Genomic DNA, 27998 nt, shown 5'->3' with positions numbered 1-27998 from the left:
CCGGCCCCGGCTAGCTCGTTACCCCCCAGCACTGCCTCTCTGCTGGCTAACTGGAGTCCGGAGAACTGGGGAAGAGCGGCTCTCTGCCGAGGAAGCGGTCCCCGCGTCGGCCTGGCCTGCTTCCTAAGAGAAGGGGAAGAGAAGAGCGGGCGGGAGGCAGGCGGGAAGGCTACGAGGACGCCGGCAGCACGTACCCAAAGCACCGGGCGCTGAGCGTCCTCGGCAGGGCCAGGGGCGCCGGCAACCTGCAAGTCATCAGCCCTCGGCCTTTCGCTTTCACAGGGACCGGGAAGCCACCGAGACAAAGTCCCCTCCCCAGAGCGTCCCCCCTCCGACCCAGCTGCGACCCTCGGCCCTCGGCTGCGCGGCCTCCCAGGCGGCGGAGGAGCGTGCGGCCCGGAGCCGCGGGGCAGCAGGGGACGGGGAGCCGCGGCGCGGAGTCCGGGCGGGTCCGGGGACGGGGAGCGGCGGGACCCCGGCGCGGATTCCAGAGGGCTTGGCCGGAAGACAAAAGATGGAGGGGGCAGGAGAGCCGGGGCCGCAGCCGAGGAGGGAACCGCGCCCCGGCGCCCGCGGACTGCGGGCAGCCCAAGACGCAGCTCCGGGCCCCGCGGCCGGGAGTCCGGGCCGGCGCCGACGCGCAGGGGGCAGGGGCGCTCACCGGCAGTTTGGGGCTGACCTCGCCTTTGCAAAAGTGGCAGAAAAACCGGTGCGCGGCCACAGCGGCGCCCGCGTCCGCCCCGGCCGCCGAGGCCTCCGCCATTTTCCTCCCCGCCGCGGCTGTCGGAGGGCGAGGGCAGCCGGCCGGTCCCTCGCCAGGCCGCTACCTCACAGGCTGCGCTCGCCGCCGCCGCCGCCGCCTCGGCGCGGCCCGCCGCTCCAGAGTCCGCGTCGGTCACGTGAGTCTGCCGGACCCGGAGGGCGGCGGCGCGGAGAGGACCCGGCGGCCCGCCTCCCGGCACCAGAGAGGCGTGGGCCGGAGAGTGCGCCGGCCGCAGCCGCCCGCCGGCAACTCAAAGTACCCCTCGCCAGTCCTCCAGCCTTCCAGCGAGAAGAAAGGCAGAGTGTCCCCGGAAACCACCGACACTCCGGGGTAGAGCGGCACCCGCGGCGGGGACGATCTGCTTCCGGGAAGGCGCCCGGGGCTGCCCGAGCGCGGCGAGCACCCGCGGGCTCCGGGAGCCCACGTGCGGAGGCGGCGGCCTGGGGTTGGCCGCTGTGGACTAGCACTGACCCCGAGGTTAGTGGGTCCAGACGAGGCGGTTCTGACTCTCGGCCGAGAGACCAGAACCGGAACCTGTGTGAAGCCAGCGGAGCGCAGTGGGCTGGAGGGGAGCGCGGGCCAAGGGCGCGGAGCTTCTCGGAAGCCGTGCGGGGGGGCTCGGGCCGCGCGAGGCCGGGCGAGACCCGCATCCCGCGGAGCTGGAGGATTGCGGCCGCCGTGTGGGGGCCGCAGCCGTGACCGGGAGTCGTCCTGGAGGCAGCCCTCCGTGTCTGTGTGCGGCGAAGGAGTCGAGCTCAAGAAGTAAATCCTGCTCCGCAAGGATCTGCAGCTCCCCGTTGAAACACCCGGTTGAGAAGCTCGGCTTGGCCCCATTTCTGTTAAGTTTGATTCCCTTAAAGGACCGAAGGAGAAACTGCCTGTTCACCCGCTGAACAGTGGAGACTCTTTGTAGAAACTAAGGTCTGGAGCAGAAAAGTCATCTGCACGCAGTGTTTGTTTGTTTGTTTATTCATTCATTCATTCATTTTACTTTTTTGGTACCGGGAATTGAACCCAGGGGAGCTTAATCACTGAGCCACACCCCCAGCCTTTTTTTTTTTTTTAAGTTGTTGATGGATCTTTAGGTTTTTTTTATATATATGTGGTGCTGAGACTCGAACCCAGTGCCTTACACAGGAGAGGCAAACACTGTGCCACTGAGCCCCAGCCCCCCCACACACACACACACCCAGCCCTTTTGGTGTTTAGAGACAGGGTCTCACCGAGTTATTCAGGGCCTCGCTAAATTGCTGAGGCTGGCTTTGAACGTGAAATCCTCCAGCCTCAACCTCCTGAGCTACTGGGATTACAGGCGTGCGCAGCCTGGCTAATCATCTACACTCAATCTTTAAAGAAAGTTAGAATGACACATAATCCCATAAAACCTGACATATAGACTTCCAATCTTTTTTTGTACGTGCATGTTTTTTATTTTTCTACAGTAATTGAAGTTTAGGCCCGTTTTCTTTGCAATTTGTTTATATTAGGAACTATTATATACTAGAATGTATTGTACTAAAGTATTTTAAATGTTAGTGTATATACCCTTATATAAGTGTAGTGGCACCCCCTCCACAGAAAATCTTAATTAAGCTTCTCCAGAAACCTTCCCCATAATTGATCTTAAGACTATGAGCAAAGGAGTTCAATGTAGTTAAATTTCCTATTTCCTGTCGCTCTGTCTTATTTCCAGGGGCCTGAAAGAGATCAGCACTCCAGGTGCTGAACATCTCTTTACTACTTTTTTTAACAAACATTTATGAACTGTCTATTATGTGTGTATCAATTTGTAAAGTTTTTACAGTTTTTTTTTTAGTTGTTAATGGAACATTTATTTTATTTATATGCAGTACTGAGAATCACCCAGGGCCTCACACATGCTAGGCAAGCACTCTACCACTGAGCCACAACCCCAGCCCAGTTTGTAAAGGTTTTCAAGGGAAGTGTGCCTGCAAATGCAGAGTTGATAAGAAAAACAGATTATTTTAACTAGGCCTCTGGCTTTGGGCCAGAGCTTCACACAGATGTTTACATTTCAAGGAGAAAAGGTTTCTAATTGGGCTCCATGGTAACAACTGGCAGGGGGAGGGAAGAAAGGGGAGAAGAAGCTCTCCCCTTGTCAGTGGCTGACTTGAAGAGTTAACTTGCCCAGAACAGTGAAAGAAAAAGCTGCTTCTGTGTGAACTTCTGAGCCCTTCACCTTACACGCTGGGTATAAAGTTCTGAAACTTCCTGAACTTGAGTTTCAGAGGGATTAATTGATTACAGTGAAAGCTGTGCCCTCTGAACCTGGCTGCAGCCAAATGAACCTGCTTCCTGTTTCCTATCTGGTGTCCTGCCTCATCTGTACATAAGTATACCATAATTTGTAGTTAGATATTAGGTTGTTTCCATATGTCAGTATTATAAAGAAAATGAACGATGTCTTTTTATTTCCTTGGAACACTATCCAAAATGAAATTGTGAGGTCATATGTATGTAATATTTTAAAGCGTTTCAAATGTATTGTCAAATTGCTCTCCAAAAAGAATACATGAATTTACATTCTTGTTTTTCTTAGTTCTGAGACTCCCCAGTACAATGACTCAAGCGGAAATTAAACTGTGTTCTTTGTTGCTGCAAGAGCATTTTGGAGAGATCGTAGAAAAAGTTGGAGTTCACTTAATCAGAACTGGCAGCCAGCCACTTAGAGTAATTGCCCATGACACGGGAACATCACTGGATCAGGTATGTTTAGATGACATCATTTTGCTATCTTTAATTTCCTTCATTAATGTCTTCCACCTACTTTTGGAATATTTGTGCTTCTTTTTTTTTGTGTGTGTGTGTGTGCTGCTTAAAGTGGAAAAGCCTACTCTAGGATATAACAATGTTTCCTGTGGGGACAGAGGGTGATACTTCAGCCCTGAGGTTTTGCTTCTCAGAGTGTTCCTAGATCACTGTGGCTAAATAAATCTTTATTCTTCCCGTGCTACATCTCATTTTTTCATAATCAATCTACTAATCTCAGTACTACCTTTAAGTAATAAGAATGATAGAAGAAAAGTAAATCGTTATGTGAAAGCTAAAGATCAGAAAAAATATATACATCATAGCAAGGAATCTTCCTGATTTCTTCTACTGATGTTTGATTGTTATTAGCTACTCCAGCAGAGAGGAAATAAGAACAGAAATTCTTATCTAGCCATCCCCTGATGTTTAGTAAACTATAGGACAAAAAAACTGCCAGCAGTTATGAGCTATGTCTCCAGGTCTTCTCTTTTGAATTCTGTCTAGGTGAGAAAAGCCCTTTGTGTCCTCATCCAGCATAACCTGGTGATATATCAAGTGCATAAACGTGGTGTGGTGGAGTATGAAGCTCAGTGCAGCCGGGTGTTGCGAATGCTTAGATATCCCCGGTACATCTATACTACCAAAACACTATACAGCGACACTGGAGAGCTGATTGTTGAGGAGCTGCTGTTGAATGGCAAAATGACAATGTCAGCTGTTGTGAAGAAAGTAGCAGACCGACTCACAGAAACCATGGAGGGTAAGTACAGTATGCATATCTGTTAGCAAGAGCATCAGTTGGCTGATTAAAGGAATGAACTGTCATCTTAGGCCAGCTGACCTCCCTCTTTCCTTCTGTTGTACAGATGGCAAGACCATGGACTATGCTGAGGTATCAAACACATTTGTGCGACTAGCAGATACACACTTTGTACAGCGCTGTCCCTTAGTGCCTACCATTGAGAATTCAGATCTTGGACCACCACCACCTGCCCCAACCCTTGTTGTTAATGAAAAGGACATGTACCTGGTTCCTAAATTGAGCTTGATAGGTAAGAGATTTTGAACATAGAACCATAATGCCCTAATGGTGGATTCTTATTTAATAAATGTTAAATGAATGAATCAATTGAGCATTTACCAAGTATTCACTCTGTGCCAGACATTGTGATATAAAATAATGAGAAAACCATGATTCCTACCCTAATGGAGTTTAAGTCTAAGTATAGGAGATACACACTAATCAAACAATCACATAGATATATAAAAAAAACAGTGATAAGTACTGTGAAGGAGAAGTATAAGATGTTAAAAAATATATAATGGGAGAGTAGAGTTATACATGGGGTTAGGGCACATGTTTCTTTGAGAAAGCAAAATTGGAGCTTAGATTTGAAACAAGATTTTGAGCTAAGATTTGAAACTAACCAATGAGGTAATAGAGGATAAGCATTTTTATCAAAGGGATTAGTATGCAATAAGGAAAAAAACTAGGCATTTATGAAATAAAAGAAAGTCAGTATAGCTAGAACAAGGTGAGCAAAGTCAAGAGAAGTATCAGGTCAGAGCAGCAAGCAGGGGCCAAGTCAAGCAAGACCTTATACAGCACCTGTGCTTTATTCTAAGGATTTTTAAGCTTGGAATTAACATGTCCAAATTTACATTTTGGTGGGGGCGAGGGGCACCATGGATTGAAACCAGGATCACTTAACCACTTGAGCCCCAGCCCTAGCCCTTTTTTTTTTTTGGTGTTTTATTTTAATACAGAATCTCACTAAGTCCTTAGGTCTTTGCTAAGTTGCTGAGGTTGGTCTTGAACTTGCACCTCCTGCCTCAGCCTCCAGGATCACTGGATCTAATTTACATTTCTGAAATATTTTTCTGTCTACAGAAAGGGTAGGAGGATGAGGCAAATGGTAAATGAAAACGACTGGTGAAAAATTGATGTAGAAGTAGTGAATTACTCAGGGGGCTGAGGCAAGAGGATCCCAAGTTCAAGCCCAGCCTGAGCAACCTAGCAATACCCTATTTCAAAATAAAAAGAGCTGGGATGTAGCTGAGTGGAAGAGCACTTGCTTAACAGGTACAAGACCCTGGGTTTCATCCCTGTTACCTCAAAAAAAGGAAAAGAATAAGAAACAGTTAAAAGAGAGAGGTATCAAAAATAACATCTGTGTGTCTAACTTGCACATGTGAGAGGATAATGATGCCATTACTGAAAGGAAGCATTGGAGGAGGACCCGTTTGAGGGAAAAAGAAAGCATTTCTTTTAGTTCTTCAGCCTCTTAAACAACTCTAACCTACAGGTAGCTTTTGGGATGAAAATACACCTGCCCTCGTGTTTGGTCATTTCTCTCATCATATGGTATATAACCTAACTGTTGATTTGTTTTATTTGGCAGGAAAAGGTAAAAGGAGGAGATCATCTGACGAAGATGCTGCTGGGGAACCCAAAGCCAAGAGACCAAAACATACCACAGATAACAAAGAGGTAATGGAGCTTCTTGATTAGACTTCTCACCCTGAAGCCGGCCAGAAAGAGCACACAGATAACAAACCCCAAGAGACCTTAAAGGTCCCTAAGCTAAGAGGTAGTAGGACTAATGTCAAATATCACTGGTCAGGAGTGACCCAATGAAGGACAGGAACCATTGTGTCCTCCTTCTGAGGCTTGACGGACTTCATGCGTTGAACAATGTAACAGTGTGTGCAAAAGTATGGCTAGAACACGTAGACACATGGGGCCAATAGTGAGGAATGAGTCCGGAAGGACACTTAGGCCTAAACTCCTATATTTATATGCCTCCTCAACATTCCTATAAAGATGTTTAGTAAGTGTCTCAAAATTAGTATGGCCAAAGCAGAATAGTTGATATCCCCCTCCCAGATATCTGCTCCCTTCCAAGCTTCCTCGTCTTGGTAAAGAACACCATCACCTACATTTTTTGTTTGTTTATTTCTTAATCACTCACTGGGCACAGTAGTGCACATCCGTAGTCCCAGCTTCTCAGGAAGCTGAGACAGACCAGCCTGGGTGATTCAGTGAGACCTCGTCTCAAAATAAAAAATACCAAGGGCTGGGGAATGTAGCTCAGTGGTAGAATGCCTGCCTAACATACATGAGGCCGTAGGTTCGACTTCCTGTACTGGGGGGTCGGCGGGGACAGCAATTGGACTCCTTTAAAAGCTTCTCATTATCTTAGAAGAAATCCAGACCACAGACTGTCAAGCCTTATGTGATCATTCTCACTTCTTCCCAACTCTCCCTCTTGATCACTGTGTTCTATCTACTCTCTTTCTGTTCCTTAAATACATTAGGCTTTCCCCTTACTATTCCTCCTGCTTCACATGTTTTTTACCACAACTTCATGTAGTTGCCCCTTTCATCATTCAGATCTAAGCTTAAATGCTCTTTTTCTTGGAGTTCAAGACCGTTGCCCAGCCCTATTCCAGTCTCTGCACATTTTTCCATTTCCTTATCTTCCAGCATTTAGATTCATGTTTGACATTATATATTGTTTATGTATGTGTTTGTTGTTGTGCCCTGGGTAGAATATAAATTCCTTAAGGGCAGCATATGGAATACTAGCACATGTTGATCGACTAAGGTTTGGCCTGTATCCTGAAGGCAGGAGGGTCTGTTAATGTAGAAAGATGTATAGCCCGTTGTTCACACAACTTGTCTGGCTCCATGGAAGATTCCAGAGTCCACTTGTACTTGTGCTCATGTGCATATTTTAGTGGACCTCTCCGTAGCTTTCATCTGATCCTTTAGCAGAACTGTGACCCAAGAAGGTAAAAGCGTACTTAGGAGAAATGGGAGAGTGGTGCAAAAGCCACGAGATTAGAACCAGAAAATCCCGGTTACTCCCTTAGAGAGAGAGAGAGAGAGAGAGAGAATGAATGTGTATGTGGGTTTGTTTTTTTTTTTAGTGAAAATCCCATCAGGGTAGTGGTGCACACCTGTAATCCGAGCAACTTGAGGAGGTTGAGGCAGGAGCATCACAAGGTTGAGGTTAGCCTCGGCAACTTAGTGAGACCCTAAGCAATTTATACCCTTAATAATTGTCTCAAAAGTGAAAAATAGAAAGGACTGCTTAGTGGTAAAGCACTCCTTAGTTCAATCCTCAGTTGAAAATGAGTTAGGAAGCTATTATAATCCAGTTGAGCCATGATTAGAACCTGAAATACGGTTAACAACATTAAGGATAATGAAGAATAGACATCTCTGAGGTGATAGATAATGCCAGTTTCCCTGATCTGATCATTTCACTATACTCCATAAACATGCACATAAACATGTCAAAAATTAAAATAAACAGTAGAGATCTGGCTGGAGATGTAGGTCAGTGATAGAGCACTTACCTAGTGTGCAAAGGCCCAGAGTTTGACCCCCCACACACACCAGTGCTACCAAAAAAGAAAAGAAAAAAAAATTTTAAAGCAAGGAAGAAAGAGGATGTGTGCACAAAGTCAAGTGAGTTTTTACTTAATGACTTCTGATTTCTCTGTGAAATCAAAGGCAAGGTCATCAGCGAAAAGTAAGAAAGAAAGAATCAAGTAGGAGACTTGAGATAATGGAAAAGAGTTAAAATAGAAATAGATTGGAGATTAGTGTGAGAACTAGTTTGAAGCTGGAATTTATCAAGACACTGATTCATATGATTGAATGATTTTTCTCCAACCAATTTAGTTGTTATAGTAGAGGAAAAGAAACGGTGAACAGTCAAATCCAAGCTCCTCACCAGAAAACTCCGCATTGTTTAAACGTTTCTCTCTAATACTTTCTCCTCTTCAGCCCATTCCAGATGATGGGATTTATTGGCAGGCCAACCTTGAGAGGTTCCACCAGCACTTCCGTGACCAAGCCATTGTGAGCGCAGTTGCCAACAGGATGGACCAGGTCGTATCTACATGGGGTCTGTCAGTGATCATAGGGAATAAAGTCATTCAGTTGCCAGATGTGGCCCTTGGCACATAGCCAGATCTGGGGCAACACAACTAATTCTGAATCCCAGTTTACTTTTCAAACCCAGACAAGCAGTGAGATTGTGCGGACCATGCTCCGGATGAGTGAGATTACCACTCCCTCTAGTGCCCCCTTCACCCAACCCTTGTCTTCCAATGAGGTGAGTTTCATGTTTTTGTGCTAGCTTCTAAGACTTGTGGATATTATAACAATTAGCATACGTGGAGCCTAGGGTCTAGGTCCAAGCTTTGAAAGAAAAGGGTTTTTATTATTTAGATTACCTTCAAGTGGTGAGCACTGAAATACTTGGTCTCTTGGGATCCAGCTTTTAAAAATCTACTTATTTGTCATATATAACTTATTCCTAATTATTCTAAGAATTCACTAGCAGTGTGTGTAATGTGCACCTTGTAGTCCCAGCTGCTGGATAGGTTGAGGGAAAATAATCACTTGAGGCCAATCTAGGCAACATAGTTAGATCCTATCTCAAAAACATTAAAAAAGAATCTTTGAGAACCTTAGCATTTGGGCATTATTTGTATTTGACCCCTTGTGTTTGAATTGTGTGTGTGTGTGTGTGTCTGTGTCTGTGTCTGTGTTTGTGTTTGTACTGGGCGCTGAACCCAAGGGCACTCTACACTGAGTTATATCCACAGCCCCTGTTGTTTTTTTATTTTGAGACAGTGTCTTACTAAGTTGTCCAAGCTGGTCTTGAACTTGTGATCCTCTTGTCTCAGCCTCCCATGTAGCTGGGATTACGGGCTTATGCCACTATACCCAGCTAAATTTTGTATTATCTTTAAAATATTAATGCTTAATATATCAAATATTTATATTTCATAATTTATTTAAATTGAATGTTGTGGCTAAATTTTTTAAAGTTACCATTTACCCAAAGGTTCAAGGGTGGTAGAATGTTCTTTATCTTATTGTGCCTGGTAGTTACATGGGTATATACAATTATCAATACTGATCAAATTGAACCCTTAAGATCTATGCTTCTTATTTTCTGTAATATACATCAATTTAAAATATCCATAATTTTACATAATCTCAGCCCCAGAGATCCCTGTTAATAGTTTGATATATATGTTTATTCAGAGCATTTTTTAACAGATAGCCTAACATATATGTAGATCTATGTATTTTTATTTTAACCCCAAAAAATGAGATTGTACTCATTTTTTGTTTTGTGGTGAAGGGTCAAACCCATGACCTCTCACGTGCTAGGCAAGCACTGTACCACTGAACTACATCCTCAGCCCTACAACTTACTTTTTTCATATGACAGTATATGTAAGACTTCTTTTCATGTAGTACTTACAGATTCTCATTCTTTATGACTATCACATTAATGCCCATGCTGTAGTTTATTTTAATTCCTTATTACTGAACATTGGGTTGTTTCTTATTTTCTTACTCTTAACAGTGTTACAGTGAATATTTTTTTGAACTTTTTTTTTATACTTGTGATAGCTAAAATTAAAACATCTTTATTAATGTTAGCAATCCTAAATGATCAAGCCCATTTTCAGTGTCCCCTCTTGCTCCGTAGATCTTCAGATCCCTGCCGGTTGGCTATAACATCTCTAAGCAAGTTCTTGATCAGTATCTCACTCTGCTGGCAGATGATCCTGTAAGTCTATTTTTGCACTTTTTTTTTCCTGCTCCTCTGTTTACAATTTACTTCTGCCACTGACACCTAGTATCATTCTCCTATAGCCTCATTCTGTACTAGCCAGCTCAGACAATTTCCCCACCATCATCTGACAGGAAAGCTACTTGCTGCAGACTCTTGGCCAGATTCACTCCATTGGAAACAGAATCACTGGACTTTCCATTCAGTTAACACTCTTTCTCTTTTTTTTAATAGCTAGAGTTTGTTGGAAAGTCTGGCGACAGTGGTGGAGGAATGTATGTCATCAGTATCCTTACCAGTTATTCTTTTTTCATTAAATTTTTTTAGTGGTTGATGGACCTTTATTTAATCATTTATATGCAGTGCTGAGAATCAAACCCTGTGCCTCACATATGCTAGGCAAGCTCTCTAGCACTGTGCTACTCCTACCAATTATTCTTAGTTATTATGGTACCCTGAGCTTTAAAGCAGAATGGTGACTTATGAAAGAAAGATTTGGTGATGTTTATTATACTAAATAAATTAGAAAATTGAAGTAACTTTCTATTTTTCTATGAATTTTCAATTAACTACATTAATGACAAAATAAAAAGAAATCTTACTCAACCAAATTTTAGTTAAGCAAAATTCTCAAACATTTTCATTAATTAAAATTTTAAGAAATATACCATAAATAAAACTAATGTGAAAAATAAAATGTCTCTTAAATTTTAATTATAAATTAGAAACTTAGGAATAAAACTGTCAAAATGACAAGGCTAAAACATTACTAAGTGACCTTAATCCTCTACATAAAGACCTCCATAAGGCATTAGCATCTCTAGCCACAGCCACTCTGGAATCCGTCGTACAGGAGAGGTAAGGGGGTCATTCTGATTGGGATTGGAGCTAGACACTTCCTATCCATACCTCATTTGAACAAGCATTTAATCATTATGTAAGTAATCAGTAAAGGCACATTTTGCCCCATTTTTCCACTGAACAGCTATGGATCCCACCTACTACTACTCTTCACTCCCCCACCCCACCCCCCAAAAAAAAAAAAAAAAAAAAACACTGTTTAATTCCTGGTTATGCAAATTAACCAGGCTCTTTAAAGTCTTGTAACACAACAACTGTGGCACTCAAATGAGTCAGCAGTTGGTGACTCCTTTATGATGAACAATACCATCACCAGCCTGTGGAGCTGTGAAGGAATTCTCCGATTGCTGTTCCCTTTTGGTCCTGGCTCCACTTATGGACTAGGACAACAACCATCTAAGACCAGGAGCTGATGTTGATTTTTTTTTTTTTTTTTTTTTATTGGTACGATATTTATTTTGTTTATTTCTTTCCAGATTCGGATCTCGCTGTGCCAGAATATTCCGTCTAGTTTTGCAAAAGAAACACCTGGAGCAGAAGCAGGTGGAGGACTTTGCAATGATTCCTGCAAAGGAGGCAAAGGATATGCTATATAAGATGCTCTCAGAAAATTTCATATCACTCCAGGTAGCCACGCATATAATTGCCAACCAGCAAAACTGTCCTAGAGTGAGAAAAACTCTTGAAGTAGAGTTTCAAGCAAACTGAGTCCCCAAGCAAACTCTGAATCTAGCTATGAGACAGAAAAATTTATTAACAAAGACATAACAAGCACTTAAAGTATACTGTGGAGCTTTAACTGGCCTAGTAAGAAAGATAGCCAAGGAATTGCCTTAACACCATGCTTCCCTTTTTTCCTATCATTCCTGTCCTTTCCTGAGCCTTAACTCTATCAGTAGCATATGTTGGGGCTTTGCAAAGCCATGTCAGAGACGCTATCGGGAAGTAGGTAGAATAGGTTTTAGAGCAGATCACAGCTCTGCCTCTTACCCAGTTACATTGAACAAGTCACCTGCCATCATTAAAAATGGTGACAGATTGTGGTAATAAGAATATGTTTGGTTGTAAAGATCAAATATAAGCCACCTGGCATGTTGAGTTTGCTCAGTAAGTATTATTTGCCTTTCCTTTCTTTCCCACTCAGGATGCTGATGGTCAAATGAAAAAATCAGGGCTATGCAGTCTTCATGTGGCTGATTGTGTCATAAACAGAGCGACTAGATAACTAGGGAAGGGGAAAGTATTAGTGAAAGAGAGAATTGAATGACTCTGAATGGAATGGGTGCTTACTTTGCCAATTCTGAAAAAATCGTACAATTTTTCTTATTTTTCTTTCTGTGACAAATAGGAAATTCCCAAAACACCAGACCATGCCCCATCTAGGACCTTCTATTTATATACTGTGAATGTCCTATCAGCTGCCCGGATGTTGTTGCACAGGTGCTACAAGGTAACCTCATGTGGTTTCTTCCCATTCCCTTCACTGAGACGTTTCATCCTGTGCCACCTCTACCCATTTTAGCTGAGCTATTTAAATACAACTATATGCATTTCTAGTCTTTCTTCTCTTTCCTCAGAGCATAGCCAACTTAATAGAAAGGAGGCAATTTGAAACCAAAGAGAACAAGTGAGTAGCATTTTCATTTGTCATTTACATTTTTCAAGATCAAAGGCCTAAAGGGAATTTTCTATAGAAATGGAGACAGATATCCAATAACTAGTCTAGTTAATTGAATCATTGTTTTAGGTTGGCATAAATCGTGCATTAGTCTATAGACTTTTCCAGTATACCCCCAAATACTTTTGCAGAGTAAGTCTATAGAAAATGTCTTTAAATGGTGCTGTTATCCACTTTGATCAGGAACATGGTGAAAGGGGAACTTGTGCCTCGGGGAGAAAGGGTAAGAAAACCTCAGAGTTTAAGGAAGAAGCCTCAGAGTTGTGTTTGTCTGACAGGCGTCTACTAGAAAAGTCTCAGAGGGTAGAAGCCATCATTGCATCTATGCAGGCCACAGGTGCAGAGGAGGCACAGCTACAAGAAATAGAAGAGATGATCACAGCTCCTGAACGTCAGCAGCTGGAGACCCTGAAACGGAATGTCAACAAGTAAGCATCATAGCTTCAAGCTATATTTCAAAATACCTTCCAGACCTCAACTTAACATGGGCCAACCTAAACTCACTATTTCAGATGATTTATTGACTACCTATCTTTATGGTATAAAGGCCAGGCTTTGTGTGACACACAGGGACTTTCACAATTTATAGCAGCCTGTATTACCTTCATGTCTTCTTGCTCTTCATCACCAACCTGAATCAGGATAATGATGAACATGCAGACTGCCTTGGGGAACACTGCCATCTTAACATTAAAATCCTCTACCTGTGAGCACAACAAGCATGCTGCCCATCTACTTAGGCCATCTTTAAGTTCCTTCAACAATGAGTTACTGTTTTCTGTGGTCAAGACTTCACCTGTTTTGTCAGTTTATTCCCAAGTTTTTTTTTTGTTTGTTTTGTTTGTTTTTTACTTGTGTGTCCCTATTTTAGATCATTCATTGCTAGTATAGAGAAAAACAACCAATTTGGGGGCTGGGGTTGTAGCTCATCGGTAGAGCACTCGCTTAGCACAGGCAAGGCCCTGGGTTCAATCCACGCTACATAAAAATAAGTAAATAAAATAAAAGGCATTGTGTCCAACTACACCTTTTTAAAAAAAAACAATTTTTGTGTAGAAGTGCAAGAACAGACATCCTACTCTTGCTCCTGATCTTAGGGGAAAGCTCTCAGGTTTTTCACCATTAAGTATGATGTTAGCTGTGGTTTTTCCCTAGGTGGAAAAAAACCCAATCGCCACGAACATTACGCTCCAGCCACTCTTCTCACAATTTTAAAATACACTAGCTCCTTCTACCTACACCTTTATGTGTGCTAGTCTTTCTCTTGGTTGCAAGTTAGGCTAAACTCCCTAAAAACGGAGGCTTGATCTTATACATACTCAGCAGCCTCCACAGTGCCTGGCACATAAAAGATGCTCAGTAAATGAAAAGTGATTTATTGGTTCTTCTGCTTTCCACCCAGTATTCTCAAGGGTAACCAAGACACACCTACCCCAACCTCTAAATTCAATATACTAATGAACATTCGGTCTGGGCAAATGCTTTTACTTTTTCACTCAGGTTGGACGCCAGTGAGATCCAGGTAGATGAAACAATCTTCTTGCTGGAGTCATACATCGAGAGCACCATGAAGAGACAATGACTCAGAAGAAGCACCTTCCTCAAAAGATCTGGGGAGATGGAAAGAAAAATAAAGGAGGTGGTGCCTGGATGCATTCTTTTAAGTGGAATAAGTTGCAGGTTCTTATACTGAAAATTCCTTTATGAATATACCTGGAAAAGTATTTTTTCAAGTCTGCTGACTGGCTTAGACCCATCACTATATTCTCCTCTCATCAAACCTTGGCAGTAGAAAGAACCTTAAATGATTAAAATTAATCATCTATAAGATTTATCAGTTGTTATCAAGAAGTTAGCCAAGCCTGTGTTTGAATGTCTCACAATAGAAGTTTCTCCCTAAGCCATCAATTCCATTTTCAAAAGTCTGTTGTTTATTTCATTGAGCTGTAATTTTTAACACATACACACGTTGTGTAGGGAATGTGGAAGATTACCATGAAGTGGAGAGAAAGCCTATTTTTAGGGCTAACAGGTGGATTGGCTCAAGCAGTCACATTTGAATGTGTGGTTACCAGACGCATTTGCCAGCTCTGGGCTTCTGGTACATCTGAAAATATGAAGGTAGAACACAGCACAATGTCAGGCTTCTCATAAGCAAGCAGTAAATTATTGCTTTCCTTTTCACATGGTCTCTGGAAAATGACAACTCTAAATTCTCTCTCACCATCATGGATATAATTTGTCCCAGCAGCTTCAATTCATTTAAAGCAGTTACATGTTGTTTATGATCCAAACCAGTGTTTGCTCTAACTCTTTAAAACAAGAGTGCTAATTAAATACAATATACAAAACCCTCCCACCATCGTTCACTTAGTACCAAGAACTGAGCCAGCCCTCAGGGATACAAAGAGCCGAGTACCTACGGCCTGGCGGGGAGAAGAGACCCGAGTACACGGAGAGCTGAAGTGGAGGAGTCGGTGCCAGGTGCACAGAGGCAAGAAAGGAAAGGGACAATCTGTGGCTTGAGGGGTGAGGGATTTTCCAGGTGACAGGGGTAGAGGCTGGGGTTTGTGCCAACTACAAATAGCGAGGACTAGAAAAGAGGGCGCGGGCGGTGCCAGAATGTAGGCTAGAGAGAGGGCTGACGGTCGGTCCCTGCTGGGAGCGGGGAGGAGTGGGAGCCGCCCTGCCTTAGCAGGTCCCCCCAGTGCAGTACGGTAGGTGGCGGTGAACTCCACCGTCGTGTGATCGCAGTGAACCGACTTGAGCTCATTCTGGCTGCTGGCAGAGGACGACTCGGGACAGGACATGGCGCCTGCAGGAGGGAGGAAGGCTGGGAATCGGGCTCTGCAGGCCGAGGAGAGAGCAAGACGTCAGATTTGGGGAAGTGTAAGGCCCTAGGACCCGCGGCACGCGGTTCTGAGGGAGGTGAGGGAAGGTGGCGGCATCCAGACGTCGCCTGAGTGACTTGGGGACGGACGTCATCGATTCTAAGGGGCGTGCACAGTGCGGTGGCGGGAGGTGGCCAGAGGCCAGAGAGCGTCCGTGCGGAGATCATCGTCCTAAGCTGAGGAGTCGGAGGAGGTGAAGCCGGGGCCTGCGGACAGCACCCCGGGGACCGTCCCCAACAGGACGGGGGTCGCGCTGGGCCGCCAGAGGGCGCGCGGCGGAAGGCGGCGACCCACGACCGCGCGGCCTCCTGCGGGCCGGGCCCTTCCTCGGAGGCTTCGCGCGACTTCCGCTCCAGGTCGCGAAGGGCACCGGCCGGGACCATGGCCAGGGCGCGGCTGCCGGCCCATCCCTCCGAGCGCCCCCGCCCCGCGTGGCCCTTCCGGGCCTTGGCCTGCGGCCCGGGGCCTCGGGTGTGGGCCTCGGGGTGGCCGTCCCGCTGCAGCCCAGCGGCCAGTCTGCCTCCTTGACGTCTTGTTGACTCGCGCTCTCGGGGCTCCCCCAACCTCGGGGCTCCCTGCGACCCGGCCTAGGCCAGCGAAAGCTGCTTCCTCCTCCCCGCATGCCCTTCCGGCCTGGGAAGGGTAGAGAAGCCGGCCCCAGCCTGGCTCGGCCGCGGTCCCCGGGGGCCACAGCGCAACCTGCGCACTGCGGGTGGGGTGGGGGGCCTCTGCCGAACCCCACTTCCGGGCCCCACTGGTTCCACTTACCGTAGGTGGACATGGGGACCTTGATGAGGAGGTACCAGGCCGCTGACCCACCTGCCCTGAGCCAAGAAACCCAAGTCCGGGTCCACCCTGGGCGGGGTTAAGGGAGGAAAAGACCAAAGGACTAGAGACGGGTTTTGGCCTCGGACCTGCCCTCTCCGACTCCCAGCTGCTGACGGGGGACTTGGAGAGCTGTGGGAGGAGACTGGACTGCAGCTGCCCCAGGGCCAGTTGTCTTGGGTCCCGTTGGGATTATGGGAGCTGAGACAGGGCCCTGGAAGAGGCCCTTCCCTATTTAACTGAGACCTCAACGACCCCCAAAGTCCACAGAATAGCCTCTACCTGCCTTGGACACTGGGGAACTGGTGAAGTGCGGGTAGACTGGAGTCCTCAAGCCATGACAACCCTCCCCATGTCCCTCCTGCACCACATTATCCACTTTCTCAGTTTCTAGCCAGCATTTTGTTTCATCCTAAAACTATACTTATGAAGTCTCAAAAACAGGAATTTCTCACTTTGGCTGTTTTCTTCTTAGTCTGCCTATCCTCCTAGGTGAGCTGGGGTTTCCCCAAATACCATCACATCATTCTTTATCCACTTGTGATCTCCCAGGGGTCAGGGCAGCAGCTGCAGGTAGGTCTGGCAGTGGAGGAAGAAAATGGAACTTAAGACTCAAGGGAACCCAACCAACATGGTTCCAACTGAGTGTGATCAAGGATGTGGGAGGAGGGAGAAACAAGAACAACCAGTAGCATCTCTCTTGCCCCTGCCCCATGTCTCTCTCCATTCCACCTGCGGGTCTGCTGTGCTCAGAACAGGCCAGGGAGAGGCCATGGCTAAGGAAATCAACATGTCTAAACCCAGGTCCGGATCTAACCAAACCCAAGTGAGGTGAGCGCCTTTATGTGGCTGGAACCAGATACAGCAGCTGCAGTGGGTGCCACAGAGGATAGGACAGAAACACCCAGAGATCTCCCTCAGGACCTCCCATCCTCTATCCTGTAAGTAAGAGCTTCTTCCTTAGCCTCCAACATAACACCACGTACACACTGAGAAATTCAGTTCCCTTCTTTTCTTTAGAATGGAATTTTGTGGTGTAGAGAAGATTTAGGGAGTGAGTTGGTTCACTGATGATTAGGAGATACACGAGATCAAACTCCAAGGGTTCTTACTCCAACTGGCTAGAAATGAGGACCTAAGTTTGACTCTCAACTAAGGGCACCCTCCTTGAACCTCTTGCCTTTCTGTAAAATGAGATTAATACCCAACCGCCTAACATGACCTAACAAAGTTTTTTCTAGGGGCTGGGGTTGTGGCTCAGTGGCAGAGCACTTGCCTAGCTTGTGTGAGGCTCTGGGTTCGATTCTCAGCACCACATACAAACAAATGAACAAAATAAAGGTCCATCAACATCGAAAAATTAAAAAAAAAAAAAAAAAGTAGTCCTTTCCAAGCCCTAAGGGACAACTCAGACAAGAGCTTGTCACACTGCGGTGCAGTAGAACTAAAGGAGGATGGAGGAGCCCAACCTCTGGTCCCACGTCCACACTGCTGTGGACAACCCCAACCACAGAGGAGGACAAGGAGAGGATCAGCACTGGAACCAAGTTTGCCCTCCGGCTATGGCTGCAACATCTGCACAGGTAAAGATGAGGAACGACTTGAGGGCTCCACGGCATTGGGGCTGGAATGGTCTAGGGTTCTTACAGGCATGGAGGAGAGGAAGGGATAAATAATAACTGCTCTTGAAGTCCTCAGCGTAACACGCCATCAGGTGAAAGTGGAGCTTACATGGATGTAGGGCCATCAAAGGAAGAATGGAACATGGACCCTCTTCCCCCAACCCAGGGATATGGAAAGTGAAGTGCCCACCCCCACGACACTCACAGAACATTCACAACCTTTATTATGGTGAGAACTTTGCTACAACTTTGAAAGTAAAAAGTAAAATTACAACATAGGTTCCAGGCCCTTGAGGAGCCAGAGAAAAGAGATTGGGAAGGAGGGCACAAGGGTCCTCCCACCTGCCAGGAAAGGTGCAAAATGAGCCAGGGCGAAGCCCAGGGCCACGGGCCTCGAGAGGCACAGGTGGGCCTCGAGAGGCACAGGCCCCAGGCTGGTCAGTGTTCAGACACGCTGTGAACTTAAATATATAAATAGAGAGAGACCCAGGCAGGCGGCTGGGCCCTCCCTGTTCTCAAACCCTGGGGATCTTGACTTAAGGCCTCTCTCCTACTCAGTCATACTGGGAAGTAGGGGCAGGAAAGTCATCTTTGGAGTATTTGGGAGTTTTCTGTTTATGTACAAAAAAATCCACAACACAAAATAGAGGTTTTTTTGTCCATCTCTGAAACTGCCTGTCTGTCCTGCCGCCTGTGTGGCCAAAGGGAACGGAATGGACATGAAAAGTATGAATGGTTGCGCTTGGGGGACAGAGAGGGCATCTCACAGACAAAAAAAAGAGGCCCCTTCCCCAGGAGGCTCCAACCCTTCCCCAACTGCCACCCCATCTCATTTGCCCCCCACTGCCTGGGTTAACACAGCAAAGGACCGTGCCACCATCTAAAGAACATTCCCCAAACAGACCCCAATGTCCTTTAAAAGAAGCTAAATATTAACCTTTTGCTGCTGGCTTTGTTAGGCAGAGATGAGGCCAAAGTAGGTGTCCTTGAAGGTCTGTGTGGCCTTTGGCCAAAGCCCCCGAGGGATGAGAGTGGCCAGGGGCTGGGGTCCACACAGCATATTTGCTCAGTGTTGGAGGACAGTGAAGGTTCCATACTCCAAGGAGCTCAGTCCAGGGAAATGATATCTGACCGACAGCCAGTCACAGAGGGACCTGAAGGCAGAGGTCCTCCATGTCCCTCCCTCAAGGGCGCCCCAGGAGCCACAGAGCTGCTGACACGGCCAGGAGAGGGTGCTGGAGTGGGGCTGCGGTGACAGCTCCCCAGTGCGGGGGCCAGGGGGCCCAGAAAATGGGAAGGGGTCCCCCGGTACTGGAAGAAGTGGCCCAGGGCATCCTGTTCATCTAGCGAGGTGATGACGGAAGGACCATAGTGCTGGAGGGATCAAGGGCACAGTTTAGGGTCTATCCCAACTCACCCACCTCCCATAACTCAGCTCAGAAATGTCTCATGGGGTCAGTGAGCCCCTGTGGGTTTCAAGGGCCCTTGTTTCTCCAGACGTAGGACCTCTGTGGCTCTGCCTGCTCTCCCACACCCCTCCCTTTCGCGCTGCCTGGAGACAGCCCCTCCAGCACACCAGGTTCTTGGCCTTGAGGTGTCTGAAATGTGGGCCTGGGCGGCGGCGGGGTACACCCAGTGCTTTAAGTGCACAGGATGTGTGAAGGCGAGCAGGCAGGGGCGGAAGGACACTAAAAATCCTCAAAGAACAGTGACAGGATCCAGGAAAACAGGTAGGAATCTGAGGAAGTACTAGTGGGGGCCGAGGAGGGAAATAAGCTACCTTTATCCTCCCTCCCTCACAGAGAAGACTGAGTTCCCAGGGACAATGGCAGAGATCAGGGTACCCTCAGTGCCTAGAAAGGAAGCTTCAGAGATCTCAGATCTTCATGGAGAAAGGAACCACTTACCTGACTCTCAGTCTGAAGAAAAGAAAATAAATCTAAACCTGGCAGGAAAAGAAAAATCAAAATCAACTTCCTATCTGACCCCTTCACTGCCAAAAGACAAGTTCTGTGGATGGTGGCTTCTTAGAGGAGACCCAGGAGACTTTGCAAAGGAGCAGGGTCCCATCTGTGCATCAGTGTCATACCTTGGATATCAGCCCCCAGGGGGAAGGCAGGTGGGTACTCATGTAGTGGGAGACCAGACAGGAAATCACTGCCCAAGGTGCCCATGGCAGGACTCCGTAGCACCGAGGAGGGCTGGTGACCAGGTGTGAGGACTCTGTAAGGAAAGCAGGGCCTGGGTCAGCTAGTGGACCACACCGTCCCCCAGGCCGGCTTCCCAGGTCCCCTCTACCCTCTCCACCTTTCCCGGCCTCCGGGTTTGATCAGAAAGCATTCCCGACTCTTCCATTGTCCCTTTTGCTGTAGATCCTCTTACCCTTTGCTTCCAGGTAGTGTTGGGATGGCAGCTGAGGTGACAGGACAGTGCTTCTTGGTTGGGGGCAGATCCTCCTCATCTGATGAGCTTTCTATTGTCAAGTCAATAACTTCAACCTTCTTCTTATTTTCTGAAGGATTTCCCTCTTGAACTGGGCTATACTGGAGGCCTGTAGGTGGTAAGAGGACTGTCTTAGAAAAAGGGCCATCTGAGATTTAGCTCAGCTGGGGGACAGGGGGTCACTCACCATCCAGCCCATACCCTGGCGGGGGGCAAACCTCAGATGCCTCCTTCTTGGGTTTCATTGGGCACCAGGATCCATCTTCCATGAACTGGATCTCATCACAATCCGAACAGGAATTAAGAATCTCCATGAATAAACTAGAGGAAGGGAAAGATGGGCATTTATGAGGCCGGGAGATGGCTGCACAGTACTCAGTTCTGTGACTCACCTTCCTGTGACTCAGTTTCCTCATCTGTAAAATAGGGATATCCACCCTACTAGACCTCTGAGTCACTGTTGAAATCAAAGTAAGTATATATGTAAAAGAACTTTGCAAGCTTTTGCTGTTAGGTTTTAACATAAATACAATCTGAGCACTTGTTAGGTATAATTCTAGGAACAAGATAGAAAAAGAGATACAGAACTTCTTAAACCATCTCAAAAAACACACTGCAAGCAAGATCCATATGAAGACTCTAGAAGATGGATAAGATCAACTAAGAAAAAGAAATTCTTTGCTTATGAAAAAAAATCTTTACTTGTGGGGAATAAAATATTCTTTGCTTGTAAGGAAAAAAAAAAATCTAACTGGATTAGCACACCCAGACCCTCAAATGAACTTTATTGCTATGCTCAGTGGAAGGTGAGATAGTTGTTATAAGCAATATGTCATAACAATTTGGTTCAGTTATAACTGCCCTACTAACAGTATAAACTTGAGCAAGACTCGATCTCTCTAGGCCTCAATTTCCTCTATGGCAGCTATCTCACAAGGTCATTAGGAGGATTCAATGAGATAAGGCACACAAAGTGCTCAGCACTAGGCCTCATACATACATATTCCTTAATATGTCACACTCACACACGTGCATGTCTGCATGTATGTACATTTGTGAATGTACAGCTAAAGGGGACAGAGCGAGAGCTGGAGTTCATGTGACGGGAAGTTAAGCCATTTATGTCAAGAGGGTCCTGGTGGATGCCTAGCTAAGAGGAAGAAAAATGACCCTACCCATCAATAATAAGAGATTCGTAGGGAGCCTTCTTGTCACACACAGGACATGTCCATGTTGGCTTCTTCTCATTCATCTGTAGATAAAGGGCAGCATCGAAACTCTGCAGGTGGGCGCAGGTGAGGGCACGACATGGGACAGTCAGGCGCATCTTCCCTAGCTGAGGAGAGAACTTTCTAGTCAGAGTCTTCACTCTGGTTTCATTCCAGAAAACCTCACTCTCACATCCCTAAGAACACTCATCACTCCCTCCCCTTTCCCTTCTCCCCTGGTACCCACCGGGCACATGAGTGACACCCGGAGACTCGTAGTAGCCACCTCACTGTCAGGGTCAGCCGTCAATTTCTCCTTGACTGAAACAAGAGTGAGGCCAGAGCCATAGGATCAGTAAGGCGGAAGGAAGCCCCGGGGTTGGTGAGGCCGATGCAGATGGCCCTGGCTAAGGCAGCTGGGTGGAGAGTCTTTGGGGATCACTGGACTGGTCACGTGGATGGTCTGAGATCTGGGTTACAAAGGCTGGGTGTGAGGGAGAGACTCCCAGTTCCTGAAGTGGTTCAAACATGGCTACATCAGAGATGACCTAGAAGGGACTGAAGCTGCTTTCCAGTCCAGAGAACCCAGATCCCATCCATCCTGGGAACGGTCTGGCTTCTCACATGAAGACTGGCAGGGAGTCAGGAGGGAGTTGGAGTTAGTGTGAAAAGAGAAGGGAGTTGTCACAAGAAAGGTATTATGAAGACTGAGGTCCAAATCAGAGGGGGAAGAGGAAAAGGATGCTACTCACTCAGGGCCCGAGAATGGTCTGGGTTGCGGATGCCCTTTGCTCTCAGTTTCTGTAGAAGGGTCCCTGCAGTCAGCTGCCTCACCAGGTACACAGACAAGGAGTAATTCTACTTGGAGGAGGGAGTCAGAGGGAGAAAATCAGCTTCGGCTTCTCATACCACCACCACCACCCCCTTTTGTCCCATGAAGAACAGAGATGATTTCCCTTCATCTCCTGTAGGCCTTTCCGGGCACCCTGTTTTAGTTTTGCTCACCCGTCCAAACTCAGATGACCAATTAACCACAATGGTGTTGGGAACAGTGGCTGAGAGTCGAGCCAGTGGTGTAATGTTGATGGGGCGGCTGGGCCTCTTAGGTTCAGCCCCATTCTTGGTGGGAGGAAGGTAACCCTGAGGAAGGGAGGAGCTGGTCAGTGGAGAGGTGGCTCTGGGAAGGGGCTCTGCTATGACAACAAAAGACACCTTGTCTCAGGTTGCTGACCACCTGGGGGAGAGGTCGGCTCACTCATGACCCATTCAGTGACACACAAAACTGGGATATTACCTAAGGTTGTGTAGGGGGTTCATGCCTGGAAAGAAAGGAGAGCTTACTTACTGACCAAGGAAATTCGAACCCACTCACTAAGTCCTTTAGGAGGAAGAACAGGGATACCTCACTTCCTCTACATAGAGCTCTAGGGCTTTGACTTTTAAGTCTTCCCTGCTAGGCACCATGGTGCACACCTGTAATCCCAGCAGCTTGAGAGGCTGAGGCCGGAGGATCACGAGTTCAAAACCAGCCTCAGCAAAAGTGAGGCACTAAGCAACTCCAGTGAGACCTGCCTCTAAATAAAATACAAAACAGGCTGGGGATGGGGCTCAGTGGTTGAGTGCCCCTGGGTTCAATCTCCAGTACCCCCACCCCACACAAAAAAAGAAGTCTTCCCTGAACCTTTGGATTGAAATCTAATGTCACTTCTCTGAGTCCTAATAGAACTTTTGTTTAGCTGTATCTTTTTTTCTTTTTGGCAGTATTGGGAACTGAACCCAAGGGCATTATACCATTCTACTGAGCTACATCCCCCACTCCCTTTGTCCCTTTGTGTGTGTGTGTGTGTGTGTGTGCGTGCGCGCACGCTCGCACAAGCAATACGGGGATAGAACCCAGGGGCCCTTTACCACTGAGCTACATTCCCAGCCCTTTTTTTTTTTTGAGACAGGTCTCACTAAGTTGCTTAGAGCTTCACTAAGTTGCTGAGGCTGGCCTTGAACTTGTGATCCTCCTGCCTCAGCTGCCCAAACTGCTGGGATTACAGCAGTTTTTAATACTCTCTAGATTATATCAACTCTTTCAATAAATTGAGTGCCTATTATGTGGCAGACACTGTACTGGGAATATCTCTCTCATAATAGATTTATAGTTGTTATTTATGAACTAAAACAGGAATGGGTTACTGTCAGGAGATGGAAAAGGCATTTACCGGAAGGGGGCACAGTTTCCCATTGACCTTGACAAAGAGGTTGGGGGGAAAATAATCCTCCTGGGGGCAGCTGGTCTCACAGAGACAGAACCTGGTGAAGAATGACAAAAGATAAAAGGTGGGAGGCAGTTACTGGAGTTGAATCTGGCAGAGAGGCAGGGAACCTCAGAAAATCAATCATGATCATCTGCAGCCCTAAGCATCCAACAGTCCCAGGGCTAGAGGAAGGAGAAGTTGTGCTCCATTTGTGTACAATGTGTCAAAATGCATTCTACTGTCATGTATAACTAATTAGAAGACAAGTGGACAGTGGCAGAGCAAGGCTACCTCCTAGGAATATCTATCAAACCCCTATTTCACTCCCACCCTACTAGGAGCCCAGCAGGGTAGAGAGGGAATATTAACTCACCTTAGCTGCACCTGTATGGTATAATCACATTTGGCCCCTGGCAGAACCTCTCTGTAAAAGGGAGAAAGATATCAGCCTCCAGATGGAGGGGTGAATGACAGAGACAAAGTTGATGTCCAGAGAATAGGGAAGAAATATACAAATGAAGGACAAGCAGGTATAGGAGGATGAATAAGGAGGAGAACAAAAAAGAAAGAAGGCAGAGTCCAAGGATAAGGGAGGAGGACTAAGAGAGAGGTACCTGGATGTAAGAATCTGCTGCACTTGCTGAGGTGTAAGGGCAAAGGTAAAGTGCGCTTCCTCAAACCGCTGGCTAGAAGTGGATGCTAAGGACACAAAGGGGCAGTTATTCCCAAGTCCATGCACAGGCAGCCACAGAAGTTGCTTCCATCCCAGATTTCTAATCCCACAGAACTGAAATCTAAGGAAGGAGTCCAGCCTACACTGGAGTCCAGGAAGACTGAGGGATCACAGAGAGCCATACCAAGGGTGGTGGGCCGGATGAGTTCCCCGTAGACTTCATAGAAGGGCAATGGTTTCATGGTGACATCAGGGTGCACGGGCTGCGGTAGAGGGGGATGCAAGTCCACCTCACGCTTGGGGCCCAGAAGGGTGCCAGGAGCCAAAAGGGCTGGGGGAATGGGAGTCAGAGGGCCAGGGGAGCCTACAGGAGAGGTGCCAGGGGGCAAAGAGAGCAGAGAGAGATCAGAGGGCCCTAGGGTCTTCCGGGGAAAGCGACGGCGGTAAAGTTCTTTGATCTTCATCTGGACACTGGGGGCACAGCTGGATTTGAGGAGGTGTAGGGCCTTGGCTAGGAGTTCGTGCTTCCGTCCACTCTTGTTCCGGCCAGCAAAGCCAAGGAGCACCTGCAGCTCAGATACCCGGAAACTCATCACCATGTGCTGTGAGAAGAAGAGAGAAGCTTGGGAATCCCACCGTGCACAAGCCTGTTAGCTAAGAGCACTGGGCTGCGGCTGCCCGGCGAGCGAGCAGTGCCTTTCCCTCCAGGGTTAATCGGAAGGGTGCTTCACAACTAGTAGATGACTGCCAAGCAGCTGTCCTGGCCACTCAGCAACACTCAGCTCAGCCTCACCACCACCACCTCTTCCCAGAGCCAGAGCGACCCTCTCCACACCCCTGGAAACTGGACGGCGGGGACAGAGGATGGCAGACAGCCTTAGCCATTAAGGCCTCCTACTCCATCCTTGCCTCTAGCCTAGACTCCCCTTTAAGCTGCTTATCTCCTCTTCTGCTCTTTCTCAGACTTTGAGACCCATCCCAGCCTCCTGGGAAAAGGACAGAAGGCAGGAGAATGAGGGAGAAGACAGGACTCGGGGCAGGCGGCCCACAGAGGAGAAAAGGGCCAGTGGCTGGAGCACTGCGCACCCTGCCCCTCCCTCCCCAGCCACCTCAGTCCCCCCAGGTATCGTCCCCAAGCCTCTGGGGCTTTATGGCCAGGGTTTTCGGTCAGAGTTCAATGCTCATAAGTCCCCCAAGTCCTTTCTTGGCATCGTTACGTAGCCACCTCCGTCATCCCTGTTCTCTGGGAGGGAAACAGAATCAAACCCAAGGGGGAAGGGTTCACGGGGATCACCAGCCCAGGTACCCTGCGGACCACCTGTGGACGCCGCCTGCTGGCCTCCCGGGAGAACAGAGGCCCGCCCCCCACACCCCCTGCGGACAGGCGGCCGGGCGGTGGGGGCTCTCCCGCGAGGGCTGGAGCCCGGCCGGGGGGCGGCGGGAGAACACCTGCCGGCCCGCGGCCCCGGGTCTCGGGCGGAAGCCAGCCGGGAAGCAGGGGAACCGGCGTCCCGGCGCCGAGATGGCCGCAGACGGGGTTACCTGAAGGGTCTGCGCGGTGGTGGGCGCAGGTGCTCTCCTTAAGAGACCCGCGTCGGGGGCCCTCCGAGACTCACAGGCAGGGGCAGGCCCTGCTCGCCAGCCCTCCCCACTGGTCCCCCCACCCAAGGCTCCGTGCTGGACCCCCTCTGGGGAACGCGATGGCAAACTTTGTTCCACCCTCCTCCCCATCCCACGCCGCCGAGGGTCCACTTCTCCCCAGCTCGGCCGGTGCCTTCCCTCCTCCCGCCCGCGGCTGCCCAGGACCGGGGCTCGGGAGGTCCGGACGTCCCGCTCAGCCCCAGGCGCGAGGCTCGGTCCGGGGCGCCCCCCGGCGGCCGCCTCCCGGAGGCGCGCGCGCGGCCCCCCCGCCTGGCCCCGCCCCCAGGCCGCCCTCCGCCCTCGCCGCGCGTCCCCGGCCCCCAGCCTGCGCGGCACCGCGGGCGGCTCCACCCAGACCACCCCTAGCCGCCGGCCGGCCTCCGCCCGCGTCCCGCCCCGCGCCGCGGCCCCCGGCGGCCCCCGGCCCCACCCTCCGCGACCCGCAGCCCCGCCCCCGAGCCGCCGCAGCCCCTGCCTCGCCGGCCCCAGCAGCCGATCCCCGCCGCCGTCCGCGCCCTGCGCGCCCCCCGGGGCCGCCGCCCGGGCTCGGCCGCCCGCCGGGCTCCGAGCGAGGCGCGGAGAGGGCCGTACCTTTAATTCGCCCAGCTCCGCCATCTTGAGACATCGCAGGCGCCCAGCCCGGGCCCGAGCTCAGGCCCAGGGACCGGCGCACAACTCCCCACCCGGCGCTGGCCGCAACTGCCGCCCGCTCCGCCCCGTCCGGCCCCTACACCTCCCCTTCCCAGCCCCGCCCGCCCGGCTTCGGACGAGCCCGGCGCGGCCCCTCCTTCCGCAGCGCCCCGGCCCCCGCACGTCTTCGGCCGCTGGGCACCGCCGTAGAGCGGGAGGGAGTGCCCTGCGCCACGACCGCGGGTCCTCGAGGGTACCCGAGGAGGCGGCCGAAGTGCCAGGGGAGGGCTCCGCCACGCCCGAGCTGGGGGGAATGAGCATCCGGGGAGCCACGGGCACTGGAAGGATGCAGGAAGGTCTGGGAGCCGCGGAGCGCAGAGCCGCGGGGAGGGCAGCGCGGTGGGCGCGAAGGTCCTCGCTCTCCGTCCCTAGAGTCTGACTCCAGAATCAAGGTCCTGCCAGCGCGCGAAACGGGCGACGCGGCCCACTTTGGGGAGTCGTGCGCAGTTAGAGGCTGTCCCCGTCCTTCGCCTCGCCTCCGTCCCCCCAGCACACCAGCGACGACCCGGAGCGTGCTCCAACTCGGCAGCGGAAAAGTTTGGTGCGGGGAGCGAGACTCACCAGCGCCGTTGCGGGAGCGAGGCGGGGCTCGGGAGGCCCGAGGGTGCCTGGGGTCCGGAAGGGGGCTCGGCAGCCCTCCGACGGGCTCCGCGGCTGGAGACCGACGGCCGCCGGACGCGGCGGCACCGCAGCTCCGCCCGGCCCAGCTCCTGGCTGGGGCCGCCCCCTCCAGGGTTAGCCCGCCGGGCTGTGGCCAGGGGAGGGGGCGGAGCCGCAGGAGGGAGGGGAGGCGTCGGAGCGGGGCGCGGGGCACCGAACTCCTCGTGCGGGGGCCTCCGGCGGGACGGGGTCGTGGCACCTCGGCGTTCCCACCTCCTCCGCGACCCTTCGCAGTGCTGCGCGGGTTAGGGGCGGGCCGAGACCCTGGCGTGCTAAGAGGTTCCTTCTTGGATTGAGACCTCTTTCTCCCGAGGGGAAGACCCAACCCTTAGCTCTACTGTGCACCTCCATCCACTGCCCCAAAGCCAAATGTATCCCACACCTTTGGTGCAGCGAAAATGAACATAGGAAAGATTTT

At 49.2% G+C, this 27998-nt stretch overlaps 4 protein-coding genes across 25 annotated transcripts in view; 2 read left to right on the top strand and 2 right to left on the bottom strand.

Moving 5' to 3' along the window:
* The window catches only part of Rnf115 (ring finger protein 115), a 91511-nt gene extending 90490 nt beyond the window's left edge, over nucleotides 1-1021 (bottom strand). The window contains exon 1 of one of the 2 annotated variants that reach the window (XM_046425767.2): nucleotides 662-1021. In XM_046425767.2, the coding sequence (XP_046281723.1) occupies nucleotides 662-763 (102 nt within the window). In that variant the 5' untranslated portion in view covers nucleotides 764-1021. The remainder of the gene's footprint in view (nucleotides 1-661) is intronic. The other variant, XM_058573048.1, reaches the window with a different exon arrangement.
* Polr3c (RNA polymerase III subunit C) lies at nucleotides 998-14333 on the top strand. Of its 2 annotated transcripts, none has more exons than XM_046425766.2 (15): nucleotides 998-1240; nucleotides 3324-3490; nucleotides 4040-4295; nucleotides 4402-4587; nucleotides 5938-6026; nucleotides 8334-8438; nucleotides 8572-8664; nucleotides 10060-10140; nucleotides 10378-10429; nucleotides 10941-11001; nucleotides 11481-11631; nucleotides 12353-12454; nucleotides 12582-12631; nucleotides 12961-13110; nucleotides 14183-14333. In XM_046425766.2, exons 2-15 carry the CDS (start codon nucleotides 3344-3346, stop codon nucleotides 14262-14264), a joined length of 1605 nt encoding a protein of 534 aa, XP_046281722.1. In that variant the 5' UTR covers nucleotides 998-1240; nucleotides 3324-3343; the 3' UTR covers nucleotides 14265-14333. The 2 variants fall into 2 exon arrangements, with proteins under 2 accessions (XP_046281722.1, XP_046281721.1); XM_046425765.2 differs by having other exon boundaries at nucleotides 999-1684.
* Pias3 (protein inhibitor of activated STAT 3) lies at nucleotides 12627-27613 on the bottom strand. 20 transcript variants are annotated; one of them, XM_058573042.1, is made up of 20 exons: nucleotides 26132-26335; nucleotides 24774-25191; nucleotides 24531-24615; nucleotides 24290-24340; nucleotides 23881-23971; nucleotides 22676-22810; nucleotides 22423-22528; nucleotides 21918-21991; nucleotides 21638-21798; nucleotides 20650-20783; nucleotides 20403-20571; nucleotides 20110-20243; nucleotides 19928-19965; nucleotides 18958-19394; nucleotides 16342-16977; nucleotides 15102-15497; nucleotides 14677-14789; nucleotides 14396-14481; nucleotides 14171-14292; nucleotides 12627-13090 (listed from the first exon to the last, which is right to left on the bottom strand). In XM_058573042.1, the coding sequence occupies exons 1-14, from the start codon at nucleotides 26318-26320 to the stop codon at nucleotides 19128-19130; spliced, it is 2052 nt and encodes a 683-aa protein (XP_058429025.1). In that variant the 5' UTR covers nucleotides 26321-26335; the 3' UTR covers nucleotides 12627-13090; nucleotides 14171-14292; nucleotides 14396-14481; nucleotides 14677-14789; nucleotides 15102-15497; nucleotides 16342-16977; nucleotides 18958-19127. The 20 variants fall into 20 exon arrangements, with proteins under 20 accessions (XP_058429025.1, XP_058429030.1, XP_058429024.1 ...); XM_058573047.1 differs by having other exon boundaries at nucleotides 15446-15497; XM_058573041.1 differs by lacking the exon at nucleotides 14396-14481 and having other exon boundaries at nucleotides 15399-15529.
* On the top strand, nucleotides 15955-18682 carry Nudt17 (nudix hydrolase 17). Its single transcript, XM_058573059.1, is given in 7 exon segments — nucleotides 15955-16044; nucleotides 16408-16638; nucleotides 16891-16971; nucleotides 17203-17339; nucleotides 17818-17873; nucleotides 17876-17981; nucleotides 18090-18682. Coding segments are annotated over 7 exon segments (813 nt in total). The 3' UTR covers nucleotides 18202-18682.
* Nucleotides 27614-27998: the final 385 nt, after the last annotated feature.

Source organism: Marmota monax, unplaced genomic scaffold, assembly GCF_021218885.2.
Source record: "Marmota monax isolate L192 unplaced genomic scaffold, Marmota_monax_Labrador192_F-V1.1 WCK01_AAM20220418_F8-fsc00320, whole genome shotgun sequence".
NCBI classification, from domain to species: Eukaryota; Metazoa; Chordata; class Mammalia; order Rodentia; family Sciuridae; genus Marmota; species Marmota monax.
The sequence above is the reverse complement of the archived record's forward strand: the minus strand, read 5'-3'. Positions and strand labels throughout refer to the sequence as shown.